General features: G+C 42.8%; 1 protein-coding gene across 1 annotated transcript in view; it reads right to left on the bottom strand.

The window, feature by feature from the left end:
• The window catches only part of CACNA1A (calcium voltage-gated channel subunit alpha1 A), a 313,214-nt gene that overhangs the window by 77,524 nt on the left and 217,511 nt on the right, over nt 1–18,179 (bottom strand). Inside the window, exons 32-36 of the mRNA XM_068274204.1 lie at nt 16,711–16,776; nt 15,518–15,618; nt 13,575–13,725; nt 11,824–11,951; nt 726–822 (exon numbers count right to left, since the gene is read on the bottom strand). Of these exons, the coding sequence (XP_068130305.1) occupies nt 726–822; nt 11,824–11,951; nt 13,575–13,725; nt 15,518–15,618; nt 16,711–16,776 (543 nt within the window). The remainder of the gene's footprint in view (nt 1–725; nt 823–11,823; nt 11,952–13,574; nt 13,726–15,517; nt 15,619–16,710; nt 16,777–18,179) is intronic.

The raw sequence follows: 18,179 nt of genomic DNA, 5'->3' as shown, positions 1-18,179 counted from the left end.
CTAAATTTCCCTCAAAATAAGAGCAGTACAGATAATCTCAACTCATACGAAGGAAAAAAAATGCAAAGCTTGCTCTGCCAAGACCTAGGGATTCTACCATGTAATAAGAATAATCTAAATCATCCACACTATAAACCATACAATCCTCTTCCACATGCCTCCAAGATATCTACAAGGGTCCTAAAATAATGTGTAATATACTAACCACACTAGACTATAGAAATAATATGCTGTTCTGAAATTGAACTCATGTTTAGGTGTAAGAGAGGATGTTCTAAATGTAACTGAAAATTCTATTGTTTTGGAAATATTTCAAAAATATAAAAAGACTTGTGTTTTCAATTTCAGAGAGAAGCCAGGGACACTTTAATAATACATGTTTTTAAGTTAGCTAAGCTCCTCTCCCATTGGTAGGAACAAAGTTATCATAATAGCCCAACATACAAAACATGTCATAGACACATACACACTGACAGCACATCTCCACGTCAAAATACCAAAAAATAACATCAAATAGACACAATTCTGTTAAAAGGCTTCAAGTTACACAATAGGGTCCTGGCATTAATGCCCTGTTTTTTGGGGGTATTTCTTAACCCTTCTGCTGACGAAGCCACAAAATGGCAGAGCAGTAGTGTTAAGTTACCTCTAACTGGCAGTAAAAATATGAGACCCAGGAACGGACTAGGAAAGGGGTAAGCATTATGGAAGGGGGAGGGATCTACCTTATAAGCAACTCGAGCAGGGCATTTCTTCCCCAGACCCAAGGGAGGCGAGATAAGTCTGAGCATCTCATACAAGTCTGTGTATTTCATGCGACCCCTGGGAACAGAGAGAGAGGAGCCACAGAGCCATGGAGAGGAGGCAGGTGGGAGATAGTGCAAATGGAACAGAAAAGGGGGAAGAACATGGCCAACAAATGCAGAGATTGTACGATGGACCACAGTCAAACATTTGAAGGTTGATGTGAGATGCATGGAGCCGTGGAAGACATGGAAGACCAAGAAGAGTCAAGCCAGCATAGTAAAATGAAACCAAAGCATAGAGTAGAGAAGAGGAACACATCATATGAGTGACCACGACAAGACATTAATACACAAGAAATGCCGGAGGGATTCAAAACGTTATTAAAGGAAAGAAATTGCCCAAGCAGACCAGATATGGGTCATGATTGAAAAAAAAAAGGAAGGTGACACAAGTTAAGGCAATTAAAAAGGAAATATATATAAAGAGAAACAAAAGTAAGTTGAATGTTGGAAGCCAAAAAGAAAAATGTCAGATAGCCAGAAGAATGGGAAGGGGATACAAGAAGAGGATGAGGTTGAATACAGAAGAAGAACAAGAAGAGGAAGAAAAAAAGTGAAAGGAAGATAAACATGAGAGAGAGTAAATCCCAGGACACAGTTAGGGAAGGGGGGGGGGGGAGGTATTGGAGGAAAATGGAGAGAAAAAGGAGTGAAAAGAAATTAGATCAACTTGTCACTACCTGAAGAAGAGACGCAGAGCAATCACCCACACCGGGAACTTAGCTCAAACCCCCATACAGTAAAACCTCAGTCAGATATTCCAGGAGGAGGGGACAGGCCCTTTACAGACTATAGCCCAGCCATATTACACTAGATCTGGGGAAAGGAAACATTGGTTTACAGAATACACTGCTTGTACAGGATTCCATGGGCAGGGTGGAGGAATCTCATTTTACAACCTCTCTCCAGTATAGGTATTGGAAGATTTATGCCTTGTCCTGCCAGTATGAATTGGGAAGGTGGTTTAGGAGCAGGAAGGAAGATGTATTCAGTGGTGGTGGTAAAAAGAGGGGGGGGGGGGGGGTAGTGTGGGGGAGCGAGGTTTATGGAATATGGAAGAAGAATCTAGAATGGTCAATGGAGCCCCCCTGAGACTCCTCCGCACCCTCCCCCTTCATCAAGCAAATTTTTCTCTATTTTTTTTCTGTAAAGCAGGCTCCCCCTCCCGAAATAAAATATCATCCAAGCCCAGGACCCCCGAAAACCCAGCAAGCCCATGCTTCTTCTGAAAACTATAAATATATATATATATATACGCTTTAGCTGCCATGGGTTGAAGAACCGACCTCCTGGCAGCCAAAGATCGAGGATGCACAATGTGTACACGGCTGAGTACAGCTGTATAGTAAAAACATATATATATGGCATAATATATATATATTAAATTAGGTAGGTGAAAGCAACGCGCATTCCGCTGAAATTCTTGCAGGGGACAACGGGCTAGATTTGAAAGGGAGGGAAGAAAAGGAATATTTTCCAGGGGTGAGAGAAGGAAGGGGGTATGGGGTAAGGATTGTGGAAATTCGTTCAGTGTTTTTGTTTTTTGTATTTGGATTGTTTTTGTTTTGCTTTTTGTTTAATGGTTTTCCAAACCTTGCAGGCCACCCTGTGGGGGCATTTCTTCCCCAACCCCAGCGGTGGGGATATAACCCGTAACAAACTGTACATGTCCTTATAATGAATGCGCCCGCTGAAATAAGAACAGAAGGGAAGTTAGTTGAGAGGGGGTGAAGGTTTCATGAATGACCCTCCCTGCACTCGTAACACTCTTGCATGTAGTGCTGTGTCTGGCATGACTGCGATAAGATGGCAGAAATGTACCACTCACATTCACATCAACGCTCCCATGTGGTTCAAGTCTCAAACATTTCCTGTCGTAAAAAAAAAACACTCGTTGGGCTTTTATCCCATTCCAGACCTCAAGAGGCGGCAATGGCAAGATCGCTAGCAAAATTTAGAAAAGTGACTGGACAAGTTTATTTCAACCAATGCTACCCATAGTTATGATTTGTAAAATAAGCACTTTTCTCCTGTTGGACTCAAAGTGCCTGAGAGCTGCAGCCACAAGGGCACGCTCAGTAGGCCACCCTGCAGTGTTAGGGGGTCTTGCCCAAGGACTCCTTTCTGAATAGCTACCGACTTACTGAACAGGAAGAGCCAAGATTTGAACTCTGGTCTTCTATGTCAGAGGTGGTGCCTCTAATTTTAGGTAGACACCATGCAATTTCCTGTCAGATGGATGGGTCAAACCGGTAATTTCTGACATGTCCGATCTGCTTGTGACGGATAATGGGATCGATTTTGTGCAGTAGTGATCTGAAAATCGATCCCGTTATCACTTGGGAGTCAGAAATTATCGGTTTGACTCCTCGATCTGTTGAAAAATTCCATAGTGTGTGCTTAGCATTAACCAGTGCACTATCCAGTGTACTGGATCATGGAGTTCTGATCTAGGGAATCCATTCACCTGCTTTGTGGAGTCAAGAAAGAATATTATCTCCTGCACTCCGGGACATAATTGGCTGCATTTCCCCAAAGGGTTTCGTTTTTCCTTTGGACCAAATCAACTGGGGCTGAATTAATAGTGAAGGTGAACTTGTTGGACTTTGACTTTTTCAACTCATGTCCCTAATTTTACGGGGGAAAAATTGAAAGTGTAAGGAGGAATCTCTTTTATTAAACATTCCCCCACTTAAATGACATAGTACAACCCAGTTATGTCTTTCCTTATTGGTTTAAATCATTAACCTGCTGAGTAGAAAGGACCAATGCGTTGAAAATAATTCTGCCTTGTGTGCAAATTTCCATCTGAAGTGGATTTTGAATACAAAATTAGATACTTACCTCAGTAGTAGTAAGCCTCTGGATAGTCTGGAGCAGGGGTGGGCAATCTTTCTTAGGATGGGGTTGCATTCCTCTAGAATGCAGCCCGCTGCTACAGCACAGCTCTCCAATCGCCTCCCTCCCATATGACAGAAGAATGGCAGGGAAGAATTGAGCACAACTCACCCAATCGCACAGCGGCAATCTCCATGGCAGCGACGCCGTCATGTGACAGGCGGGTGCGTAATGATGACGGGCCACATGACGCCGTCGTTGCCATGGAGATTACCACTGGAGAGTGTGATTGGGTCAGTTACTTACCTTGTACATGTTCTGCACATATTTCTAATTTCCGCATGATACTCAGTTCTTTAGAAATGTTTTTCAGACATTGCTTGAAGCTTTTAATTAATTATAAATATTTATACAGGTTTAACAATCAAACAAAAATCGTCAAGGCTGGGTTCACACTGTAATAGATCGACACTTGTTGTCTGTCGCTCTCTGGATCCAGACTCTCATGTCATATGCAATCAAAAAACAACTAACATCACATAGCGTGTAACTGCCAGGACCAATCTCCAAACACCTTTCCTCTGTGTCTTACTCTGTCACCAAAAATCGGCCACCAATGCAGGGACGCTCCCCCCACGTGCCCGCACTCACCCTAGAGACCTGCAAATTATCCAGAGGCTGAAGAATGACAGTGTTGGGGGATATAGATCCAGCAGGCAGATACACAGATGCCGCTCTTCAGGACAAATTACTGCAACTAAAAATGCTCATATAGTGTAAAACCAGCGATTAATTCAAGATAAAAAAGTATTGCACTCACATGCGGTTAGTGGAAAACAGGCATATAGTATACAGTGATGGTCCCCGGGAAACCACTGATACCGCCTCAGGTCCACACTTGATCGCACGCTGCTCTGCTCTCCTTCCTTTGCCAGTCACGTGTGTCGTCGCTCCGCCCACTAACTTCATGTGAGTGCAATACTTTTTTATATTTAATAATATATTATGTATCTTAAATAATAATCTATTTCCCCCAACACTGTCATTCCAGCCTCTGGATAATTTGCAGGTCTCTAGGGTGAGTGCGGGCACGTGGGGGGAGCGTCCCTGCACTGGTGGCAGATTTTTGGTGACAGAGTAAGACACAGAGGAAAGGTGTTTGGAAATTGGTCCTGGCAGTTACACGCTATGTGATGTTAGTTGTTTTTTATTGCATATGATGTGAGAGTCTGGATCCAGAGAGCGACAGACAACAAGTGTCAATCTATTACAGTGTGAACCCAGCCTTGATGATTTGTGTATCTTCTTGGGCCACAGACTGTGAGATAGTGTATCTCTTTATCTTGAGACTGTGTGCACGATCTTAGTTTGATTGTTAAACCCGTATAAGTATTTATAATTAATTAAAAGATTCAAGCAGTTTTAAATCTCAAATCTTACTATGATGGATTGACCTAGCGTACTCATGTAAACTGTGTGGTTTTGCATTTTCCTGTTGTTTAAGGTCTATTAGCTCTATACTACTGAGGAGGACCCAGAGGACTATCAGTAAGGCCTCTTTTGCACGGGCGGCTGGAATGCTTGTTTGTTGAGCAGTTCAGCCACCTTCGCTGCCGGCCACAAGTGCCATTTGGCTGCAATTACATGGAGTCGAAAGTTAGCATTCGGTGACACTGCATGTTTGACATGCTACAGCGTTACCCCTCGGTGGAAAGCCAACTTATGTGGTATCTGAATGCTGCATCTGCTGTGCTCAGATGCAAATCCATAAAGGGCAGGGAGGGGGTGCCTGTCCACTGCTGAGTGCTAGTAAGTGCCCTGCTGGTGGACAGGAGCAGCTTACAGGCGGTGAATTCACCACCTTCAGCTGTTCGTGGAAAACTGTTTAGAAAACTGGCGCAGAACTGGTGCAAAAATAAAGCACGTGTAGATAGAGGATTCCGACTGGACGCTCTTGGTACAATTTCTTCCCCAGATTTCTACAAGTTCTCCTTGCCATGGTTTTTATAAATCAGTCGCAGCGACTCTAAGTTTCATAATGTAGGTAGATGGGGATAGAGCAATCTAAGCACAACGTTTTGTTACTGTTTCAGGAATCAGTTTGAGAATTCAACCACACTGCCCAGCCATACTGATAACACTGCAGAAAACATATTGTTATAGTCAATAGAAAATTCAGCAGAGAAAATAATATGAAGAGATGACCGAATGGGAATGTATATTGGCTCAGAAATATAAACACTTGATGGATTAAAAATTTGCAGAAAAAAACACACATAAAAATAAATACATATAAACAGAGAAAACATAAAACATGAATCTTTCGAGAAAACGTAAATCCTAAAAGAAAAAGAGTGCACAATGGCTGAATGTTCATAGGAAAGGGAGAATCACAGATTCCCGGGTTCTTTCATTTATGTGTTGACATTCTTCACATCGCCAAGTTTCCATGGTATGGAGTCTGGATTTCCAACTACTGCTGAAGAAAGCTGTGCGTATTAGGGATGGTCAGAAAATGTCCAGTAATACAGTAACTGGCACACAAAAATTAGAATTCAGCAAAAATACCGCAGTACTGCAACCCAGAAATTTAGCCCAACCGGAGAATGCTAATTTTTGGGGGCAAAATTACCTTGGTAATTTTAGGTCAATCAGGAGAGACTTCAGAAATTTTGGGGCCAATTACAGAATGCAGAATTTTTCCATTTAGGCCAATCAGATTTCAGAAATTATTAGGCCAATCAGAGAATGTAAAAAACTTTACTGCAGTTGCCAATTGGAAATGCGGTTTCCGCATAATAGCGTACATCCAAAATCCATTCTGCTAATTTTTATTTTTGCGATCAATTAACTTTATTGACAAATTAAGACAAAACAATAACAATCACTGGAAATATGCGGAAATTAGAAATCGGAAAATCAGATTTCCGTGGAAAGACACTTTTCAGAAAGTGGAATTTTTGACAGAATTGGAAATCTCCATTTCCGACCATCTCTATTACGTGTAAATAATCACCGTCACTCTGATTTGTCTCAATGTTCTTCTTTTTATACCTATTTTTATTTCTTGGTATGTAATGCTGGTCTATATAAAACTATATTTTCTTTCTCGTCTGGAATCCACTTCCAGGAAAAGTTCACTTTAGACTGCGTTCCATAGAGAGGCCATGCGGTGAGTTGCGTCGTACAATATAATCACATTGCTATCGTGATGTAATTGCAGTAAAATTCTTGGATTGAGGGTAACTTGGTTTGTAAGAACTTTGCAAGACCAGCAAACATTTGCATGAAGTTTTTAAATGATATGCAAGCAAGGTCTCGCTATGCAAGCACAGTACGTATCCGCACATCATGTCATCACAACTGGGTGGAGGGTTCTTCTCTGTTTCATGCAACAGGATTGTACATAATCTGAGTGTAGGAACTGTACAATGTCACATTTCCGTGAAATCCTCAAAAGGAGGCAAAAGCAACTCTTATTGGTTAAGTTCCTTGTTAAAGCCACAGAAAAAGAAAAAGACTGGAGTGCGCCAACAGTTAGCAATGATTCTGTTATAGTGAAAGCCTTCCTACACAATAACCATCATCCTCTCCAACAGCCACTATTCTTTTCAAAAGTAAGTAGCTTCTGCTGGAATCCATGGCTGTAAGAAGACGCATAGAGGTGTACAGCTCTCCTGACTGCTGTTACCGCTAGAGGTGGTCACTAAGATGCAACTCATTTCAGCTTGCATGCAAATTAATAGCACATTTTAAGCAACTTAGAAACGCCTACATCGAACATACTTCCTCATGATTTTGATTGGCCCAGTTCCAAGCAGCATGCGGTTTGCTTTAACCACTCTGCAACCGCCTAACGCAGGATGGCGGCCACAGAGTGGCTCCCTCAGGACTGCCTAACGCAGAATTGCATCCAGTCCTGGGGGCGGAGATTAGCGGGGATCGCGCATCCCTGCTTTGCATGGGCAGCTCCGCACGGAGATCAGCTGGTCAGCCCACGATCGTGGCTGGCAAGTTGTTAAAAGAAAATAAATGTATTTTTGACTTTATACAGCGCTGCGATGTAGTTGCAGCGCTGTAAGGGGACGGCTTAGTGAAAAAGCTGTCCCCCCGAGTGGCCCACAACCAGCAAAAATTAAGATTTGTGCTGCTTCCGTTATGATAATAGATTACAGCACTTATTTTTTCAAGTTTTTATAAAGGTCAAAGGTTCTCTAAGCCTTTGCACTGCTGTGTGTGTGTGGGAAGGGGGGGGGGGGTAAACTTTTGACCTATATAAAAACTTGAAAATCTCAAAAACCATCAAAGATAGAACTAATGTGAGCAGCGCAAATTCTGCACACGGCAGGCAGCCTATTGGGCCAATCAAAGTGCGGGGATCATGTCCTATGAAGCCACTGGACCCAAGGGGGCTCAGGGCGGGATGAGTGGAGCGGCCATTATGTGAATGGAGTGCACGTATTTTACCAGCGCATGCTATGCTGTATGCTGCACTACTGCGCATAGCGTGCTCACAACTTGCGCTGCTCACATTAAGCTGCGCTGCTTTAGCAGCACAGCTTAATGAATCAAACCCCTATGATTTTTACAGCACAAATGAGCACCAATACAGCCCTACCCAACCATACCAGTTTCATGTACGTAGGCTGTTGTAAGGGGGCTGGGTGATGTTATTGCGTGGGAAAAAAATAAGTGCTATCACACCCAATTACGTAGAGACCCGTGGTCAGCATTGCTGCATTTCCGCACAGGCTCCCTAAATAAAAATCAGGAGGCTCTCCTTCAATTTATCTTTGTAGCAGCAAAACAAACCATTGCCAGAGCCTGGAAAAAGCAACTTGTCCCTTTTGAGGAAGTAAAAAACAGAATCACTTGCATTATGACCCAAGAACAATTAGCAGGAACTCTCCTGGACAGGCAACCCAGAGTGGACACAATATGGGGCCCTTGGAGGGCATACCTGTCTATAACTGGAAGCAACTGAACAACGAAAATTTTTAAGCCAAGCAGACCTGCTTCATAAGTCTTTGCACAGGAGGGGCTCACCTCCTCTATCCCTCCCCTTTCCCTCTATTCTCTCTCTTCTTTTCCTCCCTTTATTTTTCTCCTCCCCCTTCTCCCCCCCACCACAGGGGGGTCTCTCTCCTTAACCAATCCCCACAGCCTGGTAGGTAAGTGGGGGTCATAGATTGCTGCTAGACAAGGCACTCAGAGGCAGGGAACGGAGCTCGTTCTGGAGCCCTGATTTCCTTGCGCTACTATGAAAGGGACCCTAGGTCCCACAAAATGCGATAACCTCTCATGCCTTCTTTATCTTAGGTGATGTCGAGACAGACAAATTTCTTGTTTGCTGTGAGTCATGAGAAGTTGCCCAAATGAATACCTTGCCTAGCACTGCATAGCATGTACTGTTCTTTCCTTTGTTAAAACTCAATAAAAAGTTTGAAATTGAAAAATAAGTGCTATCTTTAAAATGAAAGCAGCACAAATCTCAATCTTTGCAGCACAAATGGGCACAATCATTGCACTAACCAAACAAGATGGATTTTATTTGTGCTGATTATAGGGGGAGGGGGGGGGTGCAGCTTCACAGAGCCGTAGAAGTTGTACTAGTCCTACTAAGAAGTTGTCTGAAGTCTTTTTCTGTTTTCTAGTACAGCAAGAGTTAGAAAAAAACAACAAACTAGAGCTGTTATCTATGCAAATTAACTTGCATGCCAGCTTGTCAAATTCAGTCAATTTACTGAAAAATAAATAGGAGCCAAAAGATTTTTGACTGAGAAAAGGCTCGTGATAAGGTTTTAGTGATGGAAAGTCTAAAGGGTCATTACTTCTGTTTGTTTTTCAGGTTTAAGTTCAGCAAGACAGATTTGTCACAGCTGCTGTTTAGAATTCAGTCTTAATATGAAGCCTTTAAAATGAAAATAAAAAAATAAAACTCAGTTCTTTGATCTTTTTACCTTTAGTAAAACACATACGATTAATCATCTCATACATTTATTATCGCTTCAGGTCCGTTTTAAGGCTAATTTCACACCAGGGCGTTGCGTTAGAGGGGGCGTTAAGGTCGCATAACGTCCCCCTAACGGAACGCCTGGTGGTGCTAGATCTGGACGTCAGAGTGAGCCGCGTTGTGCAGCTCACTCTGGCGTCAGTGATGCCGTGATGCGCACTCTTGTGCGCATGCGGCATCACGTGGTCCCGCCGGCCAATCGCCGCACAGAGCGGCTGCTCCAGGAAGTAAACACTGCACGTCATAACGTGCAGTGCATATTAATTAGCCATGTGCCTGGCCGCTCTCCGCTCCTCCCCAACATTAGTGAGCATGTGCAAGCAGTCTAACGCGGCTCAGCCGCGTCTAAAGTACTGCATGCAGTACGTTGCCTTGTGACGCAGCGTTACAATGTAACGCAACGTCCGCACTGTGAACAGCCCCATTGATTTTTCATTACTGTGCGGTCGGCTGCGTTACAGGCTGCTCTAACGTGCGCCTGTAACGTCCCACTGTGAAACCAGCCTAAATGTATGTGTCAATGAGAAAGAAAAGCACCGGCACTGCTTCAGTTGCTTTATTCAAATTGCGTAGTCACAAAGTGCTGCGTGCGTACATTCCTGAATAAAATGTGGGACACATAGCGGAGTTAGCTGCAAAATGGTGCGGTGGGTGCTGGGGCTGGAGAGCCCTTAAAGAGAATCTGTACTGTAAAATTCTTACAATAAAAAGCATACCATTCTATTCATTATGTTCTCCTGGGAACCTCTGTGCTGTTTCTGCCACTCCCTGCTGCAATCCTGGCTTGTAATTGCCATTTTTATGCAGTGTTTACAAACAAAAGACAGCAAGTGATGGGCTGAAAGGAGCTCAGTGTGTGAGTCATAGAGAGTATGCAGGGGGCGTGGAGAGGGTGTGTATACCTTCTATCCAATCACAAGCAGCACAGCACATTCCAGCCTGACTGCCTAAGCCCGACAGAGCCGACAGAGGAGAGAAGATTAGATCATATAACAGAGATAACACAGTCACTGTGCAACTAGGAAAGGCTGCAGTAAGACAGAGCACACTAGAACAGCTATAGGAACTTATAGGATAGAAGAGATAAGGCTCAACATTTTGTTACAGAGTCTCTTTAAGCCTTTTATAAAGGCTCTCCAGCCCCTGCACCGTTTTGCAGCTAACTCCGGTATGTGTCCCACATTTTATTCATGAATGTACGCACGCAGCACTTTGTGACTATGCACGCTTTTCTTTCTCTTGACACACAGATTACCCTATGAACTGAGCACGCTTTTGATTGTTGCCAGACCACCGGAAAAACTGCATCCCCACCACCCCCTCTCCCCCCCCCCTCCACGGGAACCATCCTCTTGCTCTTTCTCTATGTGCTGCTTTAAATTTACATGCAAGGCGATACGGTTAGCATCTTACCGACCAGCTCGATTTGCCATATTAAGATCAGTTGCAAGTCAATGACAAGCTTAGAAGAAAACTTATTTAGACATCCGAATAAAAATGTGTGGGTTTTTTTAGGGGGGGGGGGGGGGGGACTTGTGAGTTCTACAAATTAATTGTTGTCTTGAATGATGAATGCCATCTCCTCATTTTTATTTTCTGTCCTCAGCATCACAAATTACATTATTTATATGTATTTACTCATCGTCTTCATTAGCAATCCATATTTGCGGATGTCACTGATGTCTTGTCTTCTATGAGACTTGTCTCGTCCACAGATCGGTGCTTTTTTCATCGCGTTCATAGTTTTTTCCACTGAAAGTAAAATCCATTTCTGTGTCTGGCCAACAATCTTCCTTCTTTGTTTCATGTTCCTTCTTTTTTATAGTGCATTTTTTATGACATTGCTCCCTTGCAGTTTCATACCAGGTGACTGTCCTACTACAACTAGACTTCACCGCTCAGCGAAAGCATCTGATGGGTCAGTCTGAACAACACGGCAAACAATTTGGATCAGTAAGGACCATCCTACATAATGGCGTTGGAGTGTTAAGGTGGGGCCTACTTGTTTGCTGCAAAAAATTGTTAGTTTTTGTTTTTGTTTTGAAACGATCATTTAAAATCTGACGGTCCTTGACCACATTGTAGTCTAATAATAATAGCCTAATAATAATACAGGATATTCCCCTCATACAGATTATATTAGGAAGAGTAAATAGGAGGACTCACCAAGCAGCAGGATCGTACTCCGCCCAGACTCGGACGTATTCATCCAGATGATGAGGACCCAGAATGGATGAATCACGGGTGAGGTACTCAAAGTTATCCATAATAACAGCAACAAACAGGTTTAACATCTGCAGAGAGAGAGAGAAAGAGACGTGGAATGAGGGCCAATGAGCACAAACTACAGCTATAGGCTTCCTATATACACCAGCTGTTCTGGATGCCTGCCTGGCTTTTAAGAGATTATTTGCATATTTGGAAGTGATGCACAATGGGAAATCCCTGTTGCTCACTTAAACTTGAATTATCACAAATACCTTTTGGCAAATTCATATTCAGCGTTGCTTTTTAGTAGGATGGCTTTTAGGTCTTTTTTAAAGGGGCACTACAGCGAAAAACTGTAAAATTTAAAATATGTGCAATCATAAACAAATAAGAAGTACATTTTTTCCAGAGTAAAATAAGCCATGAATTACTTTTCTCCTATGTTGCTGTCACTTACAGTAGGTAGTAGAAATCTGACAGAAGCGACAGGTTTTGGACTAGTCCATCTCTTTATAGGGGATTCTCAGGGATATATTTATTTTCAAAAGCACTTAGTGAATGGCAGTTGCTCTGTCAAACTGCCAAAAAACTGTAGGAAGCAGGGAAGCTGGCCAGCATTATTGTTTAAATCCTTTTTTCAGGAATATCTTTATAAAGAATAAAAGCCTTGCCGAGAATCCCCTATGAAGAGATGGACTAGTCCAAAACCTGTCACTTCTGTCAGATTTCTACTGCCTACTGTAAGTGACAGCAACATAGGAGAAAAGTAATTTATGGCTCATTTTACTCTGGAAAAAATGTACTTCTTATTTGTATATGAAAAACAAAAGTTTGCTTTCTTAAAACAGAAAGAATTTGCGATAATTCAGGTTGGAGTGAGCTTGAGAGTCTCCCAGAGCAACACTGCTGAATATATGCAAATTAACCATTGTACCCTTAGAAGCTAAACATGTTTGCACATATTTTAAATTTTACAGTTTTTTCCCTGTAGTGCCCCTTTAAGCTTTTTTTTTATACTCTACTAGTGATTTATGGCCACCATGAGCTCTTTGGTTATTCAGTACTACGGCTAAAATGACCATGGACATAGAACACAGACTAGTGCTCTTCACTCCTTTTTGTTATTTCATTTTGTAGCTCGCTAAGAATCATAGCAACAGTGCTCTGCTTGGAATACAAACTATCCTCAAAATCCCATCTTGCTACTTGATTAGCATGGTGACTAAGTGGTTAAAACTTTGTAGCACTACAGTCTCAGGTTCAGTGCGCAGCCAGGACACTGTGTGCTCGGAGTTCTTCCCTTGTTTGCACAGGCTTCCTCTGGATTTATTTATTTACTTTAATAAAAGCAGAATTTCCCTTTAATACGCGGCTGCTTGAGGTGACCATCTCTTCTTTCTATAAATTGGTCTTATTAGTTTCACCTCAAGGCACCAGCAGATCTGTCTCAGAAATGACACATTAGAAAGGGGTGGGGTTTGAACACCTGGCCCCTAACAGTCACTGGACCCTTTACAGCAGTCCCTCTTGTACCCTTCCAATGGTGGCCCTTGGATATCATCTCCATAAGGAAGGGGTTTGGGCTAAAAATAACTCGGTAAATGCTGTCATTGTACCCGAAAGGTGTATTGTGGTTCTCTGCATATTCCTCAGTGTCCCTGGCTGACCTCACTATTCTTCCCCCATAGAGATGCTCGACCCTCACTCACCAGGAATGAACAGAGGAAGATGAAGGACACAAAGTAGAAATAGGCAAATTCACTTCCGCAGTCCTTCTCCTTTATTCCTGACATGACGTCGCAGGGCCTCTCACTCAGACAGGACAACATGATTTCATGCCATGCTTCCCCAGTGGCACTCCTGTGACACGGAACACACACATCACAATGTTACTCAATGTGCAGAAATGTACATACTGTGTAGCAACATTCTCAGGATACCCACTTGTAAACATCCTGGTTTCAGCATCAGAAATGCTTCCTATCACTTTATATTGCTGTATGTTAGTATGTATGCCTTCCCACTGATGCTTAGCCTAGGCTGTTTATTATGTAATCCCTGATGGCAAGCGCTGGTGATTTCGGTAGTGTAATCCTCGCTGTCGTAGGGTCCCACTGCCATAGCACTTTGCCAATCCATTTAAAAAAAAAACACCTTACACAGGCTTTGTATTTAGCAAATTGCCCAGAGTTCACCTTTAACATTCAGCTGTCACCTAAAGGAAGAGATCCTAAACTGTGGTGATCAGGTGACCACCCCTCAAGCGCCCTTCCACTGCACTCCCCACGAGCTTGGTTGTCTCTGTCCACCGAACCACAAACCCCATCATTACATCAGTATAAGAAGGAAGGTGATTGGTACTCTGACCGTGTTCTCTATAGTGTGGGGTTGCCACCTACAGCTATGCCCTCCATCTCTCCCATCAGTGAGTTCCTGAGGAAGGAGTGACTGATGTGTGTAGCTACAGTATGCTCCGCCCCCTCTCACCACAGACAAGAGGCGGAGTGACAACATGCACCTCCCAGCGGGATGTCAGGTCACTATAATAGTGCACTGAACACTCAGGGCTCCAGCCTGATTTATACAGCCATGGAACTTACACCTGGATTATCACATTTTTATTTATTTTTACTAATAATGTTTATATGTAGAAGAGGCAGTTGAGTATATTGATGACCGTTACTTTAACCACTTCAGCCGCCCAGACGTGAAGCTCACGTCCGGGCGGCTGCTCACATGCGCTCCCGCGCTTCGGCGCGCTCCTGCTTGGTGTCCCCCGGTAGCCCTGGGATCAGTGAAAGGAAACATGGTCGATCCCTGTCCCCCGCAGAAAAACCAAAGCGCTCATGCGTGAGGCTTCAGTTCTTCTGCCCGGAAAAATTTCCGCATCCCCCTTGTACTTCCGCTTAGCGAGAAGTACAAGGAGGGAAAACAATAAACTAAGGTGGCCATCTTGTGGCCAAATAGTAAAACTACATCTACATACTTTTTACATTACAATCTACACATTTAACAACATTAAAAATTAACTGTTTATGTCCCACACCAAAATATTACCCAAATACAATTTTTAATGGTAAAAAAAATTACAATTAAAAAAAAAAAAGACAAAAATGGTTACCTAAGGGTCTGAACTTTTTAAATATGCATTTGAAGGGGGGATACTACAAACATTTTTAAAATTATAAGCTTGTAAATAGTGATGGACGCAAAACGGAAACAATGCACCTTTATTTCCAAATAAAATATTGGTGCCATACAATGTGATAGGGACAAAATTTAAATGTTATAATAACCGAGACATATGGGCAAATAAAACACATAGGTTTTAATCATGGTAGCATGGATTATTTTAAAGCTATAATGGCCGAAAACTGAGAAATAATGCATTTATTTCCATTTTTTTCTTATTAATCCTGGTAAAATGCATTTATAAATAAATAATTCTTAGCAAAATGTACCACCCAAAGAAAGCCTAATTAGTGGCAGAAAAAACAAGATATAGATCAATAAATTGTGATAAGTAGTGATAAAGTTATTAGCGAATGAATGGGAGGTAAAAATTGCTCTGATGCATAAGGTGAAAAATCCCCACGGGCTGAAATGGTTAAAGTGGAACAATAATGACATTCAATAAAAGTGAGAAGCTCACCGGAAAAGTAGCATGAGAGCTTGGAAAAACGTGCGGAAGTTGTTGTGATCCGTGATGGCGGTGTCCTCATCGTCTTCATCCAGGGCAATGTTACCAAACACCTGCAAGGCACACATGAGGGTGACTCGGCTGGACACACTGTTTACTGTATGTAATGCTTCACAAACCTGAACAAGGAAATCTGTGCAAACAGCGGAGTACTCCACACATCTATGGCAGTAACCTATGGGGATGGTCTGATGAAAAGGGCACGCATTATTCTGCATGTTACACTAACTATGCAAATCCTCGTATTTATGAACATGAACTTCAATTGTAGCTTGTAATGTGCTGATAGAGCCTTTGCAAAGCAGAATTCTCAAAAGCTGCGTATGCCTGGTAAATGAAAATTGGCTGAGGCGGCCAATAATGACCGCCTATGCTGAGAATCCAGCATGTGTATGGCAGCCACCTACCCTCTCAACCGCTCAGCCAGAGACCTGGTGTGCCACTTCGGCCAAGCGCATTGTTCTCCACAGTTACTCCGCCCGCTACGTGACATCACTTCCACGCCGCTACACCCCCACACATAGAGCAAGCCAGCGACGCGTCTGCACAGCCTCGGTCCTACAATGTTGTCCGAGGGATCCTGAGCCCATTGATTGAGAGTGAGTATGGGGCTTTATATTAGTCTATTGGGACTATTATATATAGTCCTAGCGGCTGCTCAGGCGCTTTAAGTCCGCCAGGAGAAAAGCGCAGTATACATGTTTTGTGTCTTGTCTTAAGGCAGTGATGGCTAACCTTGGCATTCCAGCTGTGACAAAACTGCAAATCCCATCATGCCTCTGCCTCCCAGAGTTATGCTTAGAGCTGTCAGAGTACTGCAATGCCTCATGGGACTTGTAGTTCCACCACAGCTAGAGTGCCAAGGTTAGCCATCATTGCTTTAAGGCATTACATTATCAGAATTGGGCACCTGAAGGGAGCACACACGTATACAGGGGCTGCACCATTACCCCCACATAATTGGGGGCACATTGCCCCCTCAGTACTAGGGTGCATAATATATAACCATCATGCTAAATCAAAGTTGTGTCCATATTTTGCACAGGCACCCATGTATGAATACACTACATTTGTATGCGTTCACATGAATGCATACGGATTGTACATTTGTGTGCATGTAGATACATATGGATTGTAGCACTTACCTGCATGCCAATGATGGCATAAATAAAGAAGAGCATGGCAATCAGTAGGCAGACGTAGGGCAGCGCCTGTGGGTGATCAGAAAAGCCAGGCCATTAGAAAGCATTCAGAAATAACAATCATAAGGATGCAACCAATTCTAGCATTGCTTCTGACAAGTATCCCTTGTATTGGGTCACAAGTACCTAAATTATGATACCTGATTTCCCCTCATTCCTTCTGTCTTCCAATAAGATCAGACAGCAACGGTTTTCCACCATGCTGCAATTCCTATGAATAGCCGCTCAATTGTCTTTGAACACTAAATGAAGACGGTTTTCAGTGAACATTTTAATCTAGAGTTTTGTTTATATCTATTGACTTTGAAACGTCAAGGCTGATTGCGGTTTGAGCTCCACCTGGAGGTGAAATGACTGTATATTTGTACTATACAAAGCCACATCTAGACTGCAGGACAAAAGTGCACCCCAGTGATTAAAATATACTTTATGTTATCTGGTTGATTCAATATCTTCAGCCCTAAATTTACATTTTTCATAAAGTAAATACTTTTCCAGTCTGGAATAGCACCTGTAGATAAAAACAGCTGCACATGTCTGCAGATCTATGGAAAAGCCATGTACGACAGAACATCAAGACTTCTGGTTATACCCATAGCCTCTTCTCTAAAGCAATACCCTAAGTAGGATATATAGTGCAACCCACAATCATGGCAGTAGACTTACCTGGAGGCTTTCCCATCCCTCCCTCTCTTTGTTGTAGAGCACTGTACTCTGAGTAGGGAACAATGAATAGGAGGCATCCAGTGGTTTATACACGGGTATGAGGTCACTGTGTCCTACCTTTAAGAAGGACTCACTTCAAGACAGACAGATACGTACTACATTATCACACTACTACTGACCTGAGGAAGCTGCTTGTAGTAGTGAAACGTGTTGTCTAGTGCACAAATAAAGTTTCTATTTTGAAGCTTGAAGCCAGTCCTTCTTAAAGGTAGGACTCAGTTATACATTTTCATACCTGTGTATACACCATTGGGTGCCTCCTATCCATTGTTCCATATGGCCTATCCCTTATCCCAAGGGACACCCGCAATTGGACCCATCCTCCTAGCTATTTATTTTTCTGGAGTAGCGACCGACTTGACCTCCAACAAAGAGCAAGAGGGGACGGTACTTCCCCTCATGTGAAGTTAGTGGTTTCTTTTCTAGTAACCCTGCTCTGTATTACAATTTCACTACTATTTGCCACCCACCTATACTGACGTATTACACCATATTGGGTTCCCTGTGTCTTTGTCTCCTTTTCCCAAATGTACCATAAGTAAAATATATACCGTATATGCTGGCGTATAAGGCGACTGGGCGTATAAGACGACCCCCCAACTTTGCCAGTTAAAATGTAGAGGTTGGGGTATGCTCGCCGTATAAGACTACCCCATAGTAGGAGGGTCAGGGTGGCGGGTGTCAGG

The sequence above is a fragment of the Hyperolius riggenbachi genome, chromosome 3 (genome assembly GCF_040937935.1).
Source record: "Hyperolius riggenbachi isolate aHypRig1 chromosome 3, aHypRig1.pri, whole genome shotgun sequence".
In the NCBI taxonomy this organism is placed as follows: domain Eukaryota; kingdom Metazoa; phylum Chordata; class Amphibia; order Anura; family Hyperoliidae; genus Hyperolius; species Hyperolius riggenbachi.
The sequence above is the reverse complement of the archived record's forward strand: the minus strand, read 5'-3'. Positions and strand labels throughout refer to the sequence as shown.